The 13,322-nt window shown below is 42.6% G+C and overlaps 1 protein-coding gene across 3 annotated transcripts in view; it reads right to left on the minus strand.

The window, feature by feature from the left end:
* Window positions 1-13,322, minus strand: part of psmb6 (proteasome 20S subunit beta 6) — a 58,543-nt gene that overhangs the window by 13,506 nt on the left and 31,715 nt on the right. For all 3 annotated transcript variants that reach the window (XM_069919769.1, XM_069919772.1, XM_069919771.1), the window contains one exon: window positions 9,043-9,174. In XM_069919769.1, coding sequence (XP_069775870.1) covers window positions 9,043-9,174 — 132 coding nt within the window. The remainder of the gene's footprint in view (window positions 1-9,042; window positions 9,175-13,322) is intronic.

Raw genomic sequence — 13,322 nt, forward strand, 5'->3', positions numbered from 1 at the left:
AGCGGTTGCAGGGGAAAATTGGTTGGTTGGGGTTGGGTGTTGGGTTTTTCCTCCTTTGTCTTTTGTCAGTGAGGTGGGCTCTGCGGTCTTCTTCAAAGGAGGTTTCTGCCCGCCAAACTGAGGCGCCAAGATGCACGGTTTGAGGCGATATCAGCCTACTGGCGGTGGTCAATGTGGCAGGCACCAAGAGATTTCTTTAGGCAGTCCTTGTACCTCTTCTTTGGTGCACCTCTGACACGATGGCCAGTGGAGAGCTCGCCATATAACACGATCTTGGGGAGGCGATGGTCCTCCATTCTGGAAACGTGACCTACCCAGCGCAGTTGGATCTTCAACAGCGTGGATTCAATGCTGTCGGCCTCTGCCATCTCGAGTACTTCGATGTTAGGGATGAAGTCGCTCCAATGAATGTTGAGGATGGAGCGGAGACAGCGCTGGTGGAAGCGTTCTAGGAGCCGTAGGTGATGCCGGTAGAGGACCCATGATTCGAAGCCGAACAGGAGTGTGGGTATGACAACGGCTCTGTATACACTTATCTTTGTACGGTTTTTCAGTTGGTTGTTTTTCCAGACTCTTTTGTGTAGTCTTCCAAAGGCGCTATTTGCCTTGGCAAGTCTGTTGTCTATCTCGTTGTCAATCCTTGCATCCGATGAAATGGTGCAGCCGGTTGACCGTTTTGAATTTTGTGTGCCCGATGGAGATGTGGGGGGGTTGGTAGTCATGGTGGGGAGCTGGCTGATGGAGGACCTCAGTTTTCTTCAGGCTGACTTCCAGGCCAAACATTTTGGCAGTTTCCGCAAAACAGGACGTCAAGCACTGAAGAGCTGGCTCTGAATGGGCAACTAAAGTGGCATCGTCTGCAAAGAGTAGCCTCGGATGCCCCCCAAAGTTCCTCAACATGGTTATCCAACTGCACGAAAACCAACAAGGTCAGGTCAGATACAGCAATGAGCTCTCTGAACCCTTCTCCATAAACAATGGCATGGAGCAAGGCTGCGTTCTCACACCAACCCTCTTTTCAATCTACTTCAGCATGATGCTCAACCAAGCCATGAAAGACCTCAACAATGAAGACGCTGTTTACATCCGGTACCACACGGATGCCAGTCTCTTCAATCTGAGGCGCCTGAAAGCTCACACCAAGACACAAGAGCAACTTGTCTGTGAATGTGCCTATACTAAAACATTTAATGAAGTTATGGATGAGGAAAAATAGAATGATAGGTTCTAAGGGTAAATTATTGACTTTAACATCGCTATATAATAACCAACATTCCTTTTTCAATGTATAATCAGTGCTTATGACACTGGAAATCTAAAGGAATAAAAAACTTGGGGGATTGTTTTAAAGAAGGTCAATTTTTATCTTTTAATCAAATGAGGTAAGATTTTGGTATTAATGAGAATTCTTTATTTGTTTATTATCAACTTCGATCTCTAGTAAAACAAATATTTGGTAGAGACATGATTTTACCTGATTTCACTAAATTTGAATCTCTTCTTATGATTGCACCAAAGAAGGGATACATTTCATTGATGTACCAAATATTACAGGAAAGTGTGGAAAAAAAGGAATGGAATAGATCTAAGATTAAATGGGAAAGGGATATCAAGTTTACTTTTTCTGAGGATGACTGGTTAGATATTTGTCATGTTAGTGTTACTAGATTGATAAATGTTCGTTATGCAATGGTTAATTACAATTTTTTACCTGAAAAGTTTTTAAAAATATGGTTTTAGTGAATCAGACTCTTGTTTTAGATGTGGTAATTCGGTTGGAACTTTTTTTCATGCTGTTTGGTTATGTGTACATATACAATCTTTTTGGAAAGCAATTCAATTGTTTTTGGAACATTTGTATGAGATTAAAATACTTCTAGACCCGACAATATTTTTGTTGGGTAAGTTGAATCCTTTGAAAGATTTGGGATTAGATAAATTTCAGATTGCTTTTGTGTATTTAGCTTATCTGTAGCAAAAAAAATGTATAGCAAGTACATGGAAAAATGCTAATGTGATTGATATTAATAGATGGCATAATGAGATGAAAACTTGTTTGGTAATGGAAAAAATTGCGTATGTTTTACATAATTATTCTTTTTTTTCTTAATAAGTGGTCTTTATATTTAGAATATTTACATTTAGATTTACCTTGATTAGATTTTAATCAATATATTTCGAGTTTTTTTCTCTCCGAAAGAGAGCTGGCTGAGGGGGGGGGGGGGGGGTTCTTTTTTTTTTTCTTTTCTCTTTGTTTATATATATTATATATATATATATATAAAGAAAAAAAATTATCATTCGTAATATGTATTTTTCTTATTGTATGTAATAACTTTGTTGAACTAATAAATAGTTATAAAAAAAAAAGAAGTCATAATAGGGCCACTTGCGATAAGCTCATTAACCGAATTTCTCTGGACAGTGGATTGGAAGTCAGCAAATGTCATGCCACTGTTTAAAAGATGTAGGTAAAGGCCAGTTTGCTTAACATCTGTAGATGGGAAAATACTTGAAGCTATCTTGAAGGAAGAAATAGCAAAAGATCTGGTTAGAACTTGCTCCATCAAGCAGACAGAGCATGGATTCAGGAAGGGCAAGCCGTGTTTGAAAAATTTATCGGAGTTCTTGGAAGATAGAATGAATGCAGTAGATAGGGAGGAATGAGTGGATGCTAGATTTCCCAGGAGTTCGATAAGGTGCAGCATGAAAGATTTATCCACAGGATTAAGAATGCATGAAGCAAAGTCCAACAGGGAGGAGTCACGTGATGGAGTAGTGGCCGGACGGTGAACTCCAGCCCTCTCCAGAAAAGTCGGGAAAAACAAAGGAAAACACAAAGGCACAGAAATAAAAGTTACAGAAAAGTGAGTATAAAGGTGGAAAGAAGATGGCGACAAAAAAAGAAAAATCGAAAGCAACGGTAAGAAGAGAGGAAGAGAAGACAAAGGAGGAAAAAGGTGAAGGCCTTACCTGTCCGAAGAGGCCCGCTGCGGAGAGAGAAACCCGCTCCCTCAGGTCGATAAATAATGGACTACAAAAATGGCTCGCAGAGCCGAGTAAAAGTGCGCAACCGCGCATGAAAAAAAACACACCGACGGGAGGGGGGACCAGCTGGGGAGTCGATCTCCACATCCGGCAACGACAGCTGCAGAACACCTGCAGCAAGAAGAGACCACAGAAGACAATGGAAACAAGAAAGAAGAGAAGAAAAGGGCAACAAAGAAACAACAGATGGCCAACCCAGAGGAAGAAGAAGAGGAAGAGTATAGTGAAATAGAAGAAGGGAAAGGCAAGGTAAAGGATATACTTGCTCTTATTAAAGGATACATGGAGTCATTTAAAGAATGGCAAACACAGGAATTTAAGGATTTAAGAAAAAGAATAAACAACACAGAAGAGAAAATAAATAAAATGGAGATGACCTTAACAGAAATGGGAAAGAAAATGGACAAGATGGAAGAGCGGGCAGTAGCAGCAGAAATGGAGGTAGAAGACTTAAAAAAGAAATTGGAGAAATCTAATAAAAAAACTAAAGAGACACAAGAACTACTAGCTCAAAAAATATATACAATGGAAAACCATAACAGAAGAAATAACATAAAGATAGTGGGCCTTAAGGAAGATGAAGAAGGCAAGAATATGAGGGAGTTTATAAAAGAGTGGATCCCTAAGACCCTAGGATGTCCAGAACTACAGCAAGAAATAGAAATAGAAAGGGCACATAGAGCATTGGCCTCTAAACCACAACCACAACAAAAACCAAGATCTATTGTAGTAAAATTCCTAAGATATACTACAAGAGAAAAGGTACTGGAGAAGACAATGGAAAAAGTAAGAGAGGGCAACAAACCACTGGAGTATAAAGGGCAAAAAATCTTCATTTATCCAGATATAAGTTTTGAACTCCTAAAGAAGAGAAAAGAGTTCAATACAGCGAAGGCGATTTTATGGAAGAAAGGGTATAAATTTATACTAAAGCATCCAGCGTTATTGAAAATATTTATTCCAGGACAACAAAGCAGACTATTCTCGGATCCAGAAGAAGCACGAAAATTTGCAGAACAATTACAAAAATAGACTGAGGGAGGAAGACGGGTAATGAGAGTTAAAATGATCACGATTGATATGTATGTGGGTAAAGACAAAAATAGACTGAGGGATGAAGACGGGTAATGAGAGTTAAAATGATCACGATTGATATGTATGTGGGTAAAGACAAAAATAGACTGAGGGATGAAGACGGGTAATGAGAGTAAAAATGATCACGATTGATATGTATGCGGGTAAAGAGGTATAAGAGTGAATAGAGACAATGAGCATACATGAATGTATCTGTACTTAGAGGAAAATATAGATAGTATAGACAAGAATTAATAAGGGAAGGTAATGGAATAGAGAGAATAAGGAGGGAATTAAAAGAGTGACCTTTGTGACATATGAAAAGTGAAATCTTTTCTGGGGGAGGCGGGGTGGGGGGGAAATAGCGGTCACTGCAAAATCAGTTGACGCTTGCGAGTGGATTCGCAAATCCAAATGGAGAGGGGAGATGTGGTTGTCCGACAAGGGATAAAGGACAACTCAGGAGGTGAAGGGGAGATTGGGGATAAATAAGATAGAAATAGGAGAATAAGGAAAATGTTGGATGTTGTAGGAATGTTGTCTTATAAAGAGTTGAAAATAAGAAAACAGAAATGGAAAAGGAGGAAAGGTAATGATGGAAAAACGGAAAGAGAAGATAAACAAAATATAAAAGGGCTACGCTGAACTATATGTCTTTAAATACTAATGGAATACATAACCAAATTAAAAGAAGAAACTACTAAATTTAAATGAATAAATGTATTCCATTAGAAAAAATAACATATAGGTTAAGAAATAATATTGAAATATTCGAACAAGTATAGGAGCCTTACATTAAATACAATAGCGAAAACCTACCGGGGACAAACATTACCTAAGTTGATGGAAGGAGAAGGAAAGAAAAGAATGGACTCAGTAGAATTTCTGGTGTAATTTTGTTGAATGACAACATTGTCTGACTGGCTTAATGCAACCTAGATTGTATACCTAAAATGGATGAGAGGGGGGGTGGGGGGGTGGTTTGGGAGGAAAGGGGGGGGGGAGGTTTGGGAGGAAAGGGGGGGGGAGGTTTGGGAGGAAAGGGGGGGGGAGAAAAAGACACTGTATATGTGTGAAAAAGAAATAGTGTATATCATGGCTAATGTGATTTATGGTGTGAAAAATAAAAAAATTTAAAAAAAAAGCAAAGTCCAACAGAAAGTTGGGATGTTGGCTTCTCTGGATGGCAATAAGTGGTGAGATGAGTGGTGCAGATCAGTGCGAGGTCCGTGACCATTTTTAAAAGTGATGATTTGGAAGGGGGGACTGAGAGTAGCATATCCAAGTTTGCTAAATTGAGTGAAAAGACAAATTGTGCAAAGGATCTGGGGCATCTACAGCAAGATCCAAATAGGTTCAGTGAATGGGCAAGGTTCTGGCAGATGGAATACAATGTTGTCATCTATTTTGAAAGCAAAAACTCATAAACCAGGTTAATATTTAAATGCTGTTTTGCAGAGGAACTTGGGAGTGCTTGTCCATGAATTGCAAAAGGTTGTTTTGCAGGTGCAACAGGTGCTTGCTGGAGGGATTGAAATCAAGAGCAAGGAGATTCTGCAGGAACTGGACAGGTTCCAGTGAAATCCCCGTTATCCTGATTTCAAGCAACCAGCCACCTCAGACGACAATTGGCGCCCCCTAGCAATTAGTTCACACAACACACAATCTCAAGCACCCTCTAATCCAACAGCTGGGGGCTTTGGTGAGGCCACATTGAGAGTACTGCATGTGGTTCTGGGGCCCATCCTTGAGAAAGAATATAGTGGTTTTAGAGGTGGTTAACCAATTAAACACAAAAGATGAGGGGGTTATGAGCATATGGGAAGAGTCACCTGGAACTATCATTGCTGGAATTCAGAAGAATGAGAGGAGATCTTTTAAAAACATGAAATCACATGATTCAAGAGCAGAAGTTGCCAATCGGCCCTTTGCGTCTGCTCTGCCATTTAACCATGAGCTGATCTTTATCAGTCAGCCCCACTCCGGCCTTCTCCCTGTAACCCTTGATGCCCCGACTAATCAAATACCTGTCCATTTTGGTCTTAAATACACCCAACGACCGCACTTCCACTGCTGCCTAAGGCAACATTTCATGACTTAAGACCCTCTGACTAAAGAAATTTCTCTACACTTCTGTTTTAAATCAACGCCTTTTTATCCTGAAATTGTGGCCTCTTGTCCTAGACTCACCTACCATGGGATTTTGATTCCATAAAATCTTGAAAGGGATAGAAAAGAGGCAGGAAAATTGTTTCCATTGGTAGTGATACTAGATGTGGGGGGGGCTCGGTAGGTTTAAATTAAAATTGTTTATACACAAAACATGGTAATAAGCCCTTCCGGCCCTACAAGCCAGTGCCACCCAAATATCCCAATTAACCTACAATCACCATACGTTTTGAAGGATGAGATTCGCCTATCGTCACAATCCCTCCACAGCAGATGCAATATTGCTGGCTCTCCACTCAGCCCTGGATCAACTTGAACAGCGATTCATGAGCTTCTCTTCATCGACTGCAGCTCGGCCTTCAATACCATTATCCCCTCAGTACTGGTGAAGAAGCTACAAATTCTAGGCCTCTGTACCCCCCTCTGCAATTGGATTCCTCACTTTCTCAAAGGAAGACCACAGTCAATACGAATTAGAAACCTCTTCCCCCTCACTGATTATCAACACAGACTCACCTAAGGATGCGTGCTTAGCCCACTGCTCTACTCGTTATACACCCATGACTGTGCAGCCAGGCACAATTCCAATGCCATCTACAAATTTGCTGACGACACCACAGTTGTCAACAGAATCACGAACGTCAATGAGGAAGTGTATAGGATGGAAATAGATCAGCTCATTGAATGGTGTAATGACAACCACCTTGTGCTCAGCAAAACCAAGGAGATGATTGTGGACTTCAGGAGGAAGTCAGGGGGACATGAACCAGTCCTCATTGAGGGCTCAGCAGTGGAGAGGATCAAGAACTTCAAATTCCTGGATGTCAACATCTCTGAGGATCTGTCCGGGAGCCTCCACATTGATGCCAATCACAAGGCGGCTCGCCAATGACTATACTTTGTGAGGTGTCTGAGGTGATTTAATACATCATCGAAGACTCTCGAAAACTTCTACAGGTGGAGAGCAATCTGGCGGGTTGCCTCACTGCCTGGTACAGGGGCTCCAACTTTCAGGGCAAGAATAAGCTGCAGAGAGTTGTTTACTCGGCCTGCGACATCACAGGCACCAGACTTCACTCCATCGAGGACACCTACATGAGGCGGTGTCTTAAAAAAGCAGCCTCTATCCTCAAAGACCCCCACCACCCAGGTCATGCCCTCTTCACTCTACCACCTCCAGGGAAAAGGTACAGATGTCTAAAGACGAGCACAAGGACAGCTTCTTCCCTGTTGCCATCAGATTCCAGAACAATCAATGAACCATGGACACTACCTTACTTTTCATGCACTGTTATTTTCACTTTCTTTGACAGTAATGTTGTAAGATGTTTATAATATGAATGTTTGCACAATGATGTGGCCACAAAACACTGAATTTCATGACTTGTTCCTGACAATAAATTTTGATTCTGAAACCAGGGCACCTAGAGGAAACCCTTGCAGACACAGGGATAACATACAAATCCCTTATCAACAGCAGTGGATTTGAACACTGGCATGTAACTGTGTTGTGCTATCCGCTAAATTAACTATACCAGCCAGGCAGAGATGAGGAGGAACTCTTTCTTCCCCCTTAGAGTGGCGAATCTGTGGAATCCAGTAGAAGCTGTCTCATTAACTATATTTAAGAATCAGTTCGATAGATTTTTTTCAGAGGAGGGAGATTAAAGGTGACAGGGATCACGCAGGTAAGTGAAGCTGAGTCCACAGCCAGATCAGCCATGATCTCAATACATTAAAAATCCTGGTACCTGGAATTCAAGCAACCAGCAACTGAAATAGAGGAAAATAAATTCAAAAATTAAAAAAATAATAAAATATTAGGTTAAAAAAATACACAAATTTAAAATTGTAAAAGTAAATGTTCTCTGAAGTAACGCATAAGCCTTTGATGAAGACGGGAGCAAATATGCAGCCAATGGAGAGCCTTGGCTGGGCTTTGCTCATAGCAGCTGTTTGAATAAGGTTGTGTGAAACAGCAATGGCGTCGCCCAGGATGAAGAGCTGGTTGATGCCGCTCACTGTTGGGGTGACTCTTCTAAAGTGTCTCCTTATCCCTGCTTAGTAAGAGTCGCCCAGGTCAGGAGGGCGGGGGGTTAATTATCTATAATGTTATTGTTCATCTTTTGGGCGGTTCCATGGAGGGGAGAGGAATGTGCGACAGTTAAATGTTTTCAAAGAATGTGGCTGAAAATGAAGTCAAATGCTTTAAGGTTTATATATTCATGCAAGTGAAGTTTGTTCAGTGTAAGTATCTCTTAAACTATTCTTAATGCAGGTGTATCTGTAAGGCATTGTAAGGGCAAGTCTCAAGCAACCGAAAAATACTCTTACCTGGCATCTACCAATCCCCCATAGGTGCCGGAGATCAGGGATTTTAGTAGATGGCCAACTGCTGCTCTATATTTTAAGTTCTTGTTAGTCTAATTATATTGATCAATAGCTTTGACTCCAATTGAAGATGTTTATCAATACATTGCACAGAATATCTTATTTCTACTGCATTATACAGGTATACCACGCTTTACCAAGGTACAGCACTCCTGAGAAACCACTCGTAAACCAAAAATTTGTAAAGTGAAGACCCATTGACTACTATTGGAGGCAATTTTCATAAAAGTGAAAATTCATTATAAGCCCATTATAATTTCTTCCTGAATTCAAACACGGGTTTCTTCATACAAGCGAGTTTTTGGTAATTCGAGCCTTCGTAAAGCGGAGTTTACCTGTCTAACATTTGATCAGACAGACCTGTGGAAGCCGAGCTGATATGTCACTGCATCTGCAATCGCCTGGGTGTCAGCTGCTGACCCTGAGCGGCAGCAGAAGATGAGATCGTGAATGGGAGTCAGTTTATCCGTCACCCTGTTTGCAATGTACGATCTGTAAAAAATAAAAATAAAATGCAACATCAAAAGCAGCAAACTGTTGGAAAACCATTACCTCCAAGAGCAAAGAACACTGATAGCATCGCATAGTATTGGTTACCTGTTCAACAAGCCCATGAATCACCTTACTTTTGAAGTACAGTACAACTCCAATCATCCAAAATTAGATTCTCCAAAATCCTCAATTATCTGAAATTATTTTTAAAATGTCATAAACATTACGATATCCAAAACGATCAAAAATCTTCAGTTATTCAAAATTATTTTCAGAGACAAACTGACCGGGGGCCTCCAGCTGCTGGCAGGAGCTGGGACCTCGGGCTCCCGGACAGGATCAGGGACCTCAGTGGGGAGCTGTCAGTGATTGGTGGTGGGCAGCAATTTTTTTGGTGAGAATTAAACATTATTTTAATGCTTAAAAAGCCTTCCATTGTTGTTGGTTGTTGTTTAAATACTGTTACAAGTGATTTGCTCTTGCTACTGGGCTGTTTTTAAAAAAATGACCCGTTCTCCGATAAAACTGTTTATCCGACATAGGCCCGGTCCCAACCATACTCACAGTTGTACTGTATCACTGCTACAAAACATAGCAACAGACAACAGTCAATTTGCAATGAACAAGCTCCTGGAACACATTGAGATTTACACCTTGTCTATATCGGATGTTGCTTGTTGCTTTGCCAAACTGGATTTATTCCTTCGGGTTCAATTATTTGATATCTGCTACATTTTTGATTCTTTTTAGGTCTTGTTTCCGACGTTTTTATTTAAAATCCCTCTGTGCCCAAGATGGTGGCGCCTCGGATCAGCAGCAGCCACGAAGGGTTGCAGACTCCAGGGGAGCGGAGGACTGGCGCAGGGCACCACCCCCCTCTGAGAAGGAGAGAGAGGAGACGACCCATGGAGACAGAGACCACGGCGGCGGACCCGTGACGGAGCTCTGCGGCTGAAAGGCAGTGGGCTGCTGGTGACTCGAGGAACCCACAGAGGCCGTGGGTTGTTGGGAGACTTGTGCCGAGCTGCGGACTTCTGGAAACTGACTCCAAACTGGTTGAAGGGGTACCAGGTACCAGAACCAGGATGCAAAGGGGCATCAAAGGGTTCCTGACCATGTTGGAGGTTCGGATGGAAAATGGTTTGGACTTGGCTTTGTGTGGCTATGGAAGCTGCAGAAGTGACCCCGTGGGGATTCTCTTCTGCTTCTTTCTCTGACTGTAAGAGGTTGTCCTGGGTAAACTTGTACCTCTCACTTTGTTTGTTTTAGATTGGTCACAGTGTTTGAGCTACCGAAAGAAAATAGACACACACACCGAGAACAGTTCAGTTTATACAGATGTTTATTAAAAATTCAAAAGCTGATTTCAAAGTACAATATGCTAGCCCTTCCCAATTATACTTATTAATGCCTGGACTGTTCCCAACTGCAGAAGCAAGGCAACGACTGCACACTTGTAGTAGGTTGTCGGGGCGCCGGTAGCAGCTTCTCCATCTCCCTCGACCGGGACGTTAGCTGGACTCTAGAAGTTCTTCTTGTGAGAGATGTTGCCACCTCTCGGAGAGTCTCAAACTTCAGCAGTGGGACCATGGCTTATATTACCCAAAAACTGCTTACCCAAGCACCTATTCCCAGCACAGTAAGAAAGATAAGCGAGCAAGCTAGCACACTAGGCTTCTATCGAATAATGTAATTTTCAGCTTATCACTTTGAATACAATGGTTTATTTTGCATCAAGGCTAGGCCTCTGACAGTCTGTGACCAAAACAAGCAAGAAGATCTTGGTACACAGATGTTCTTTCGTCAGATAACTGCATCTCTGGCCCCTCGGTGGAATGTCTGCTGATTCTAAAAAACAAGCAGGTTCTCAGCCTTGCAGAAGCAAAGGCTGCAAAAGTAAAAAACATGGTTTAAATCCTCCATTACAGAGGTGTTTCAGGCAATTTCGCCATTGGTGAATCTGTCTGCAATTTCATGTAATATGACACTGTTTGACTAAAATAATAATAAATTGAATCTTAATCATTTTTGGAGGAAGATACACAGTTATGGCATAGATTGTATGTCTAAATATAAAATTTAGTATATTTAGACATACAATCTATGCCATGAGAGGCACAGATAAGGTGGACAGACAGCGCCTGTTTCCCAGGGCAGGAAAAGCAAACACAAGAGGACACAAGCACAAAGTGAAGGAAGGAAGTTTAGGGGAGACATCAGGGGTAAGTTTTTAAAAAATATAAACCCAGAGAGTTATGGGGGGGGAGGGGGGGTCCTGGACTGCCTTGCCAGGGATGGTGGTGGAGGCTGGAACATTAAGGGCATTTAACAGATGGTGGTGGAGACTCTTAAATAGGCAAGAAAAATAGAGGGCTACAGGGGAGGGACAGCTTAGTACTTTTTTTTTAAGGATTATGTGGGTTGTCAGAACATCAAGGCCTGAAGGGTTAACAGGGAACATAGTAACAGACCCTTTTGGCCCAAGAGTCCATCCCACCCAATTACACCCAGCTGACCTAAAGCCCGGTACATTTTGAAGGGTTGGAGGAAACCCACGCCGACATGGGATGAACTTACAAACTCCTTACAGACAGCGCAGGATCCAACCCGGGTCGCTGGCGCCGCAACAACATTGTGCTAACCGCTACGGCAACCATACAATTAGTGATCTTGAGGCAAACAATATGAAGCATCTCTAGAAGAAGCCCAGGTACGACCTGCGGAAGGCAGGTCTCAGCAACAATGCAGCCATTCCAGAGGAAGCCAGAGACAGATACTCGCCAGCTCTGACAGGGAGTGCAGGCCATTACATCCTACAAAGCGAGGGCAAAGACCGTAAATGGCAGTGATGCTTCACGAGTGGATGAGCTGAACACCTCTGCCCGCTTTGAGAAAGGGAATGAAAGTGTCCATGAGAACCCCTGCAAAAGGCTGAGGACCCTGTGATATCTATGTCTGAGGCCAACGTTAGAACATCATTTAAGAGGGTGAACCCTCGCAAGGTGTCAGGCCCTGATGGCACACCTAGCAAGGTACTAAAAATCTGTGCCAACCAACTAGCCAGATTGATCACTGACATTTTCAAACCCTCCCTGCTGCAGTCAAAGGTTCCCTCCTGCTTCAAAAGGGCATTAATCACCCCAAGAGCAGACTGAGCTGCCGCGACTATTGCCCAGCACCATTCGCATCTACTATGATGAAATGCTTTAAAGGTTGGTCATGGCCAGAATTAACACTAACCCAAGAATTGGACCCACTGCAATTCATCCATCGTCACAATCGCTCCACATCAGATGCAATTATCACTGGATTTCCACTCAGCTCTAGAACACCTAGACACCAACAACTTGTACATTGGGCTGCTCTTCATGGACTCCAGCTCAGCCTTCAACATAATTATTCCCTCAATGCTGGTCAACAAGCTCCAATCCCCCCAAACTTGATCCTTTTCTTTCTCATTGGAAGACCACAGTCAGTACAAATTGAAAACAATGTCTCCTCCTCACCGATGATCAACATAATTGCACCTCAAGGATCCGTGCTTAGCCCACTGTACACCCATGGCTGTGTGGCCAGGCACAATTCCAATGCTATCTACAAATTTGCCAACAACACCATGGTTGTCGGCAAAAACCACACGAGGAAATGTACAGGGTGGACGTAGATCAGCTAGTTGACTGGAGCCACAACACAACGTTAGCAAAACTCAGAACACAAACCAGTCCTCGTTGACGGGTCAGCAGTAGAGAGGGTCAAGAGCTTCAAATTCCTGCGTGTCAACACCTCAGAGGATCTATCCTGGAGCCTCCATGTTGATGTCATCACGAAGAAGGCTCGCCAGCAGCTGTACTTGGTGAGGTGTTTGAGGGGATTTGGAATGTCGCCAAGGACTCTCCGAGATTTCTCCAGGTGGACCATGGAGACCATTCCGCTGGTTGCATCACTGTCTGTTAAGGAAGTGCCAATGCTTAGAACAGGAAAAATAACTCCAGAGGTTTGTTAATTTGGCCCGTGACGTCAGGGGCACCAGACTTCACTCCATCGAGGACATCTACAAGAGCCGGTGTCTTAAGAAAGCGGCCTCTATACCACCGGGAAAAAGGTACAGGAGCCTGAAGGTGAGCACTCAGCAGCACAAGGACAGCTTT

The sequence above is a fragment of the Narcine bancroftii genome, chromosome 2 (assembly GCF_036971445.1).
Source record: "Narcine bancroftii isolate sNarBan1 chromosome 2, sNarBan1.hap1, whole genome shotgun sequence".
Classification (NCBI taxonomy): Eukaryota; Metazoa; Chordata; class Chondrichthyes; order Torpediniformes; family Narcinidae; genus Narcine; species Narcine bancroftii.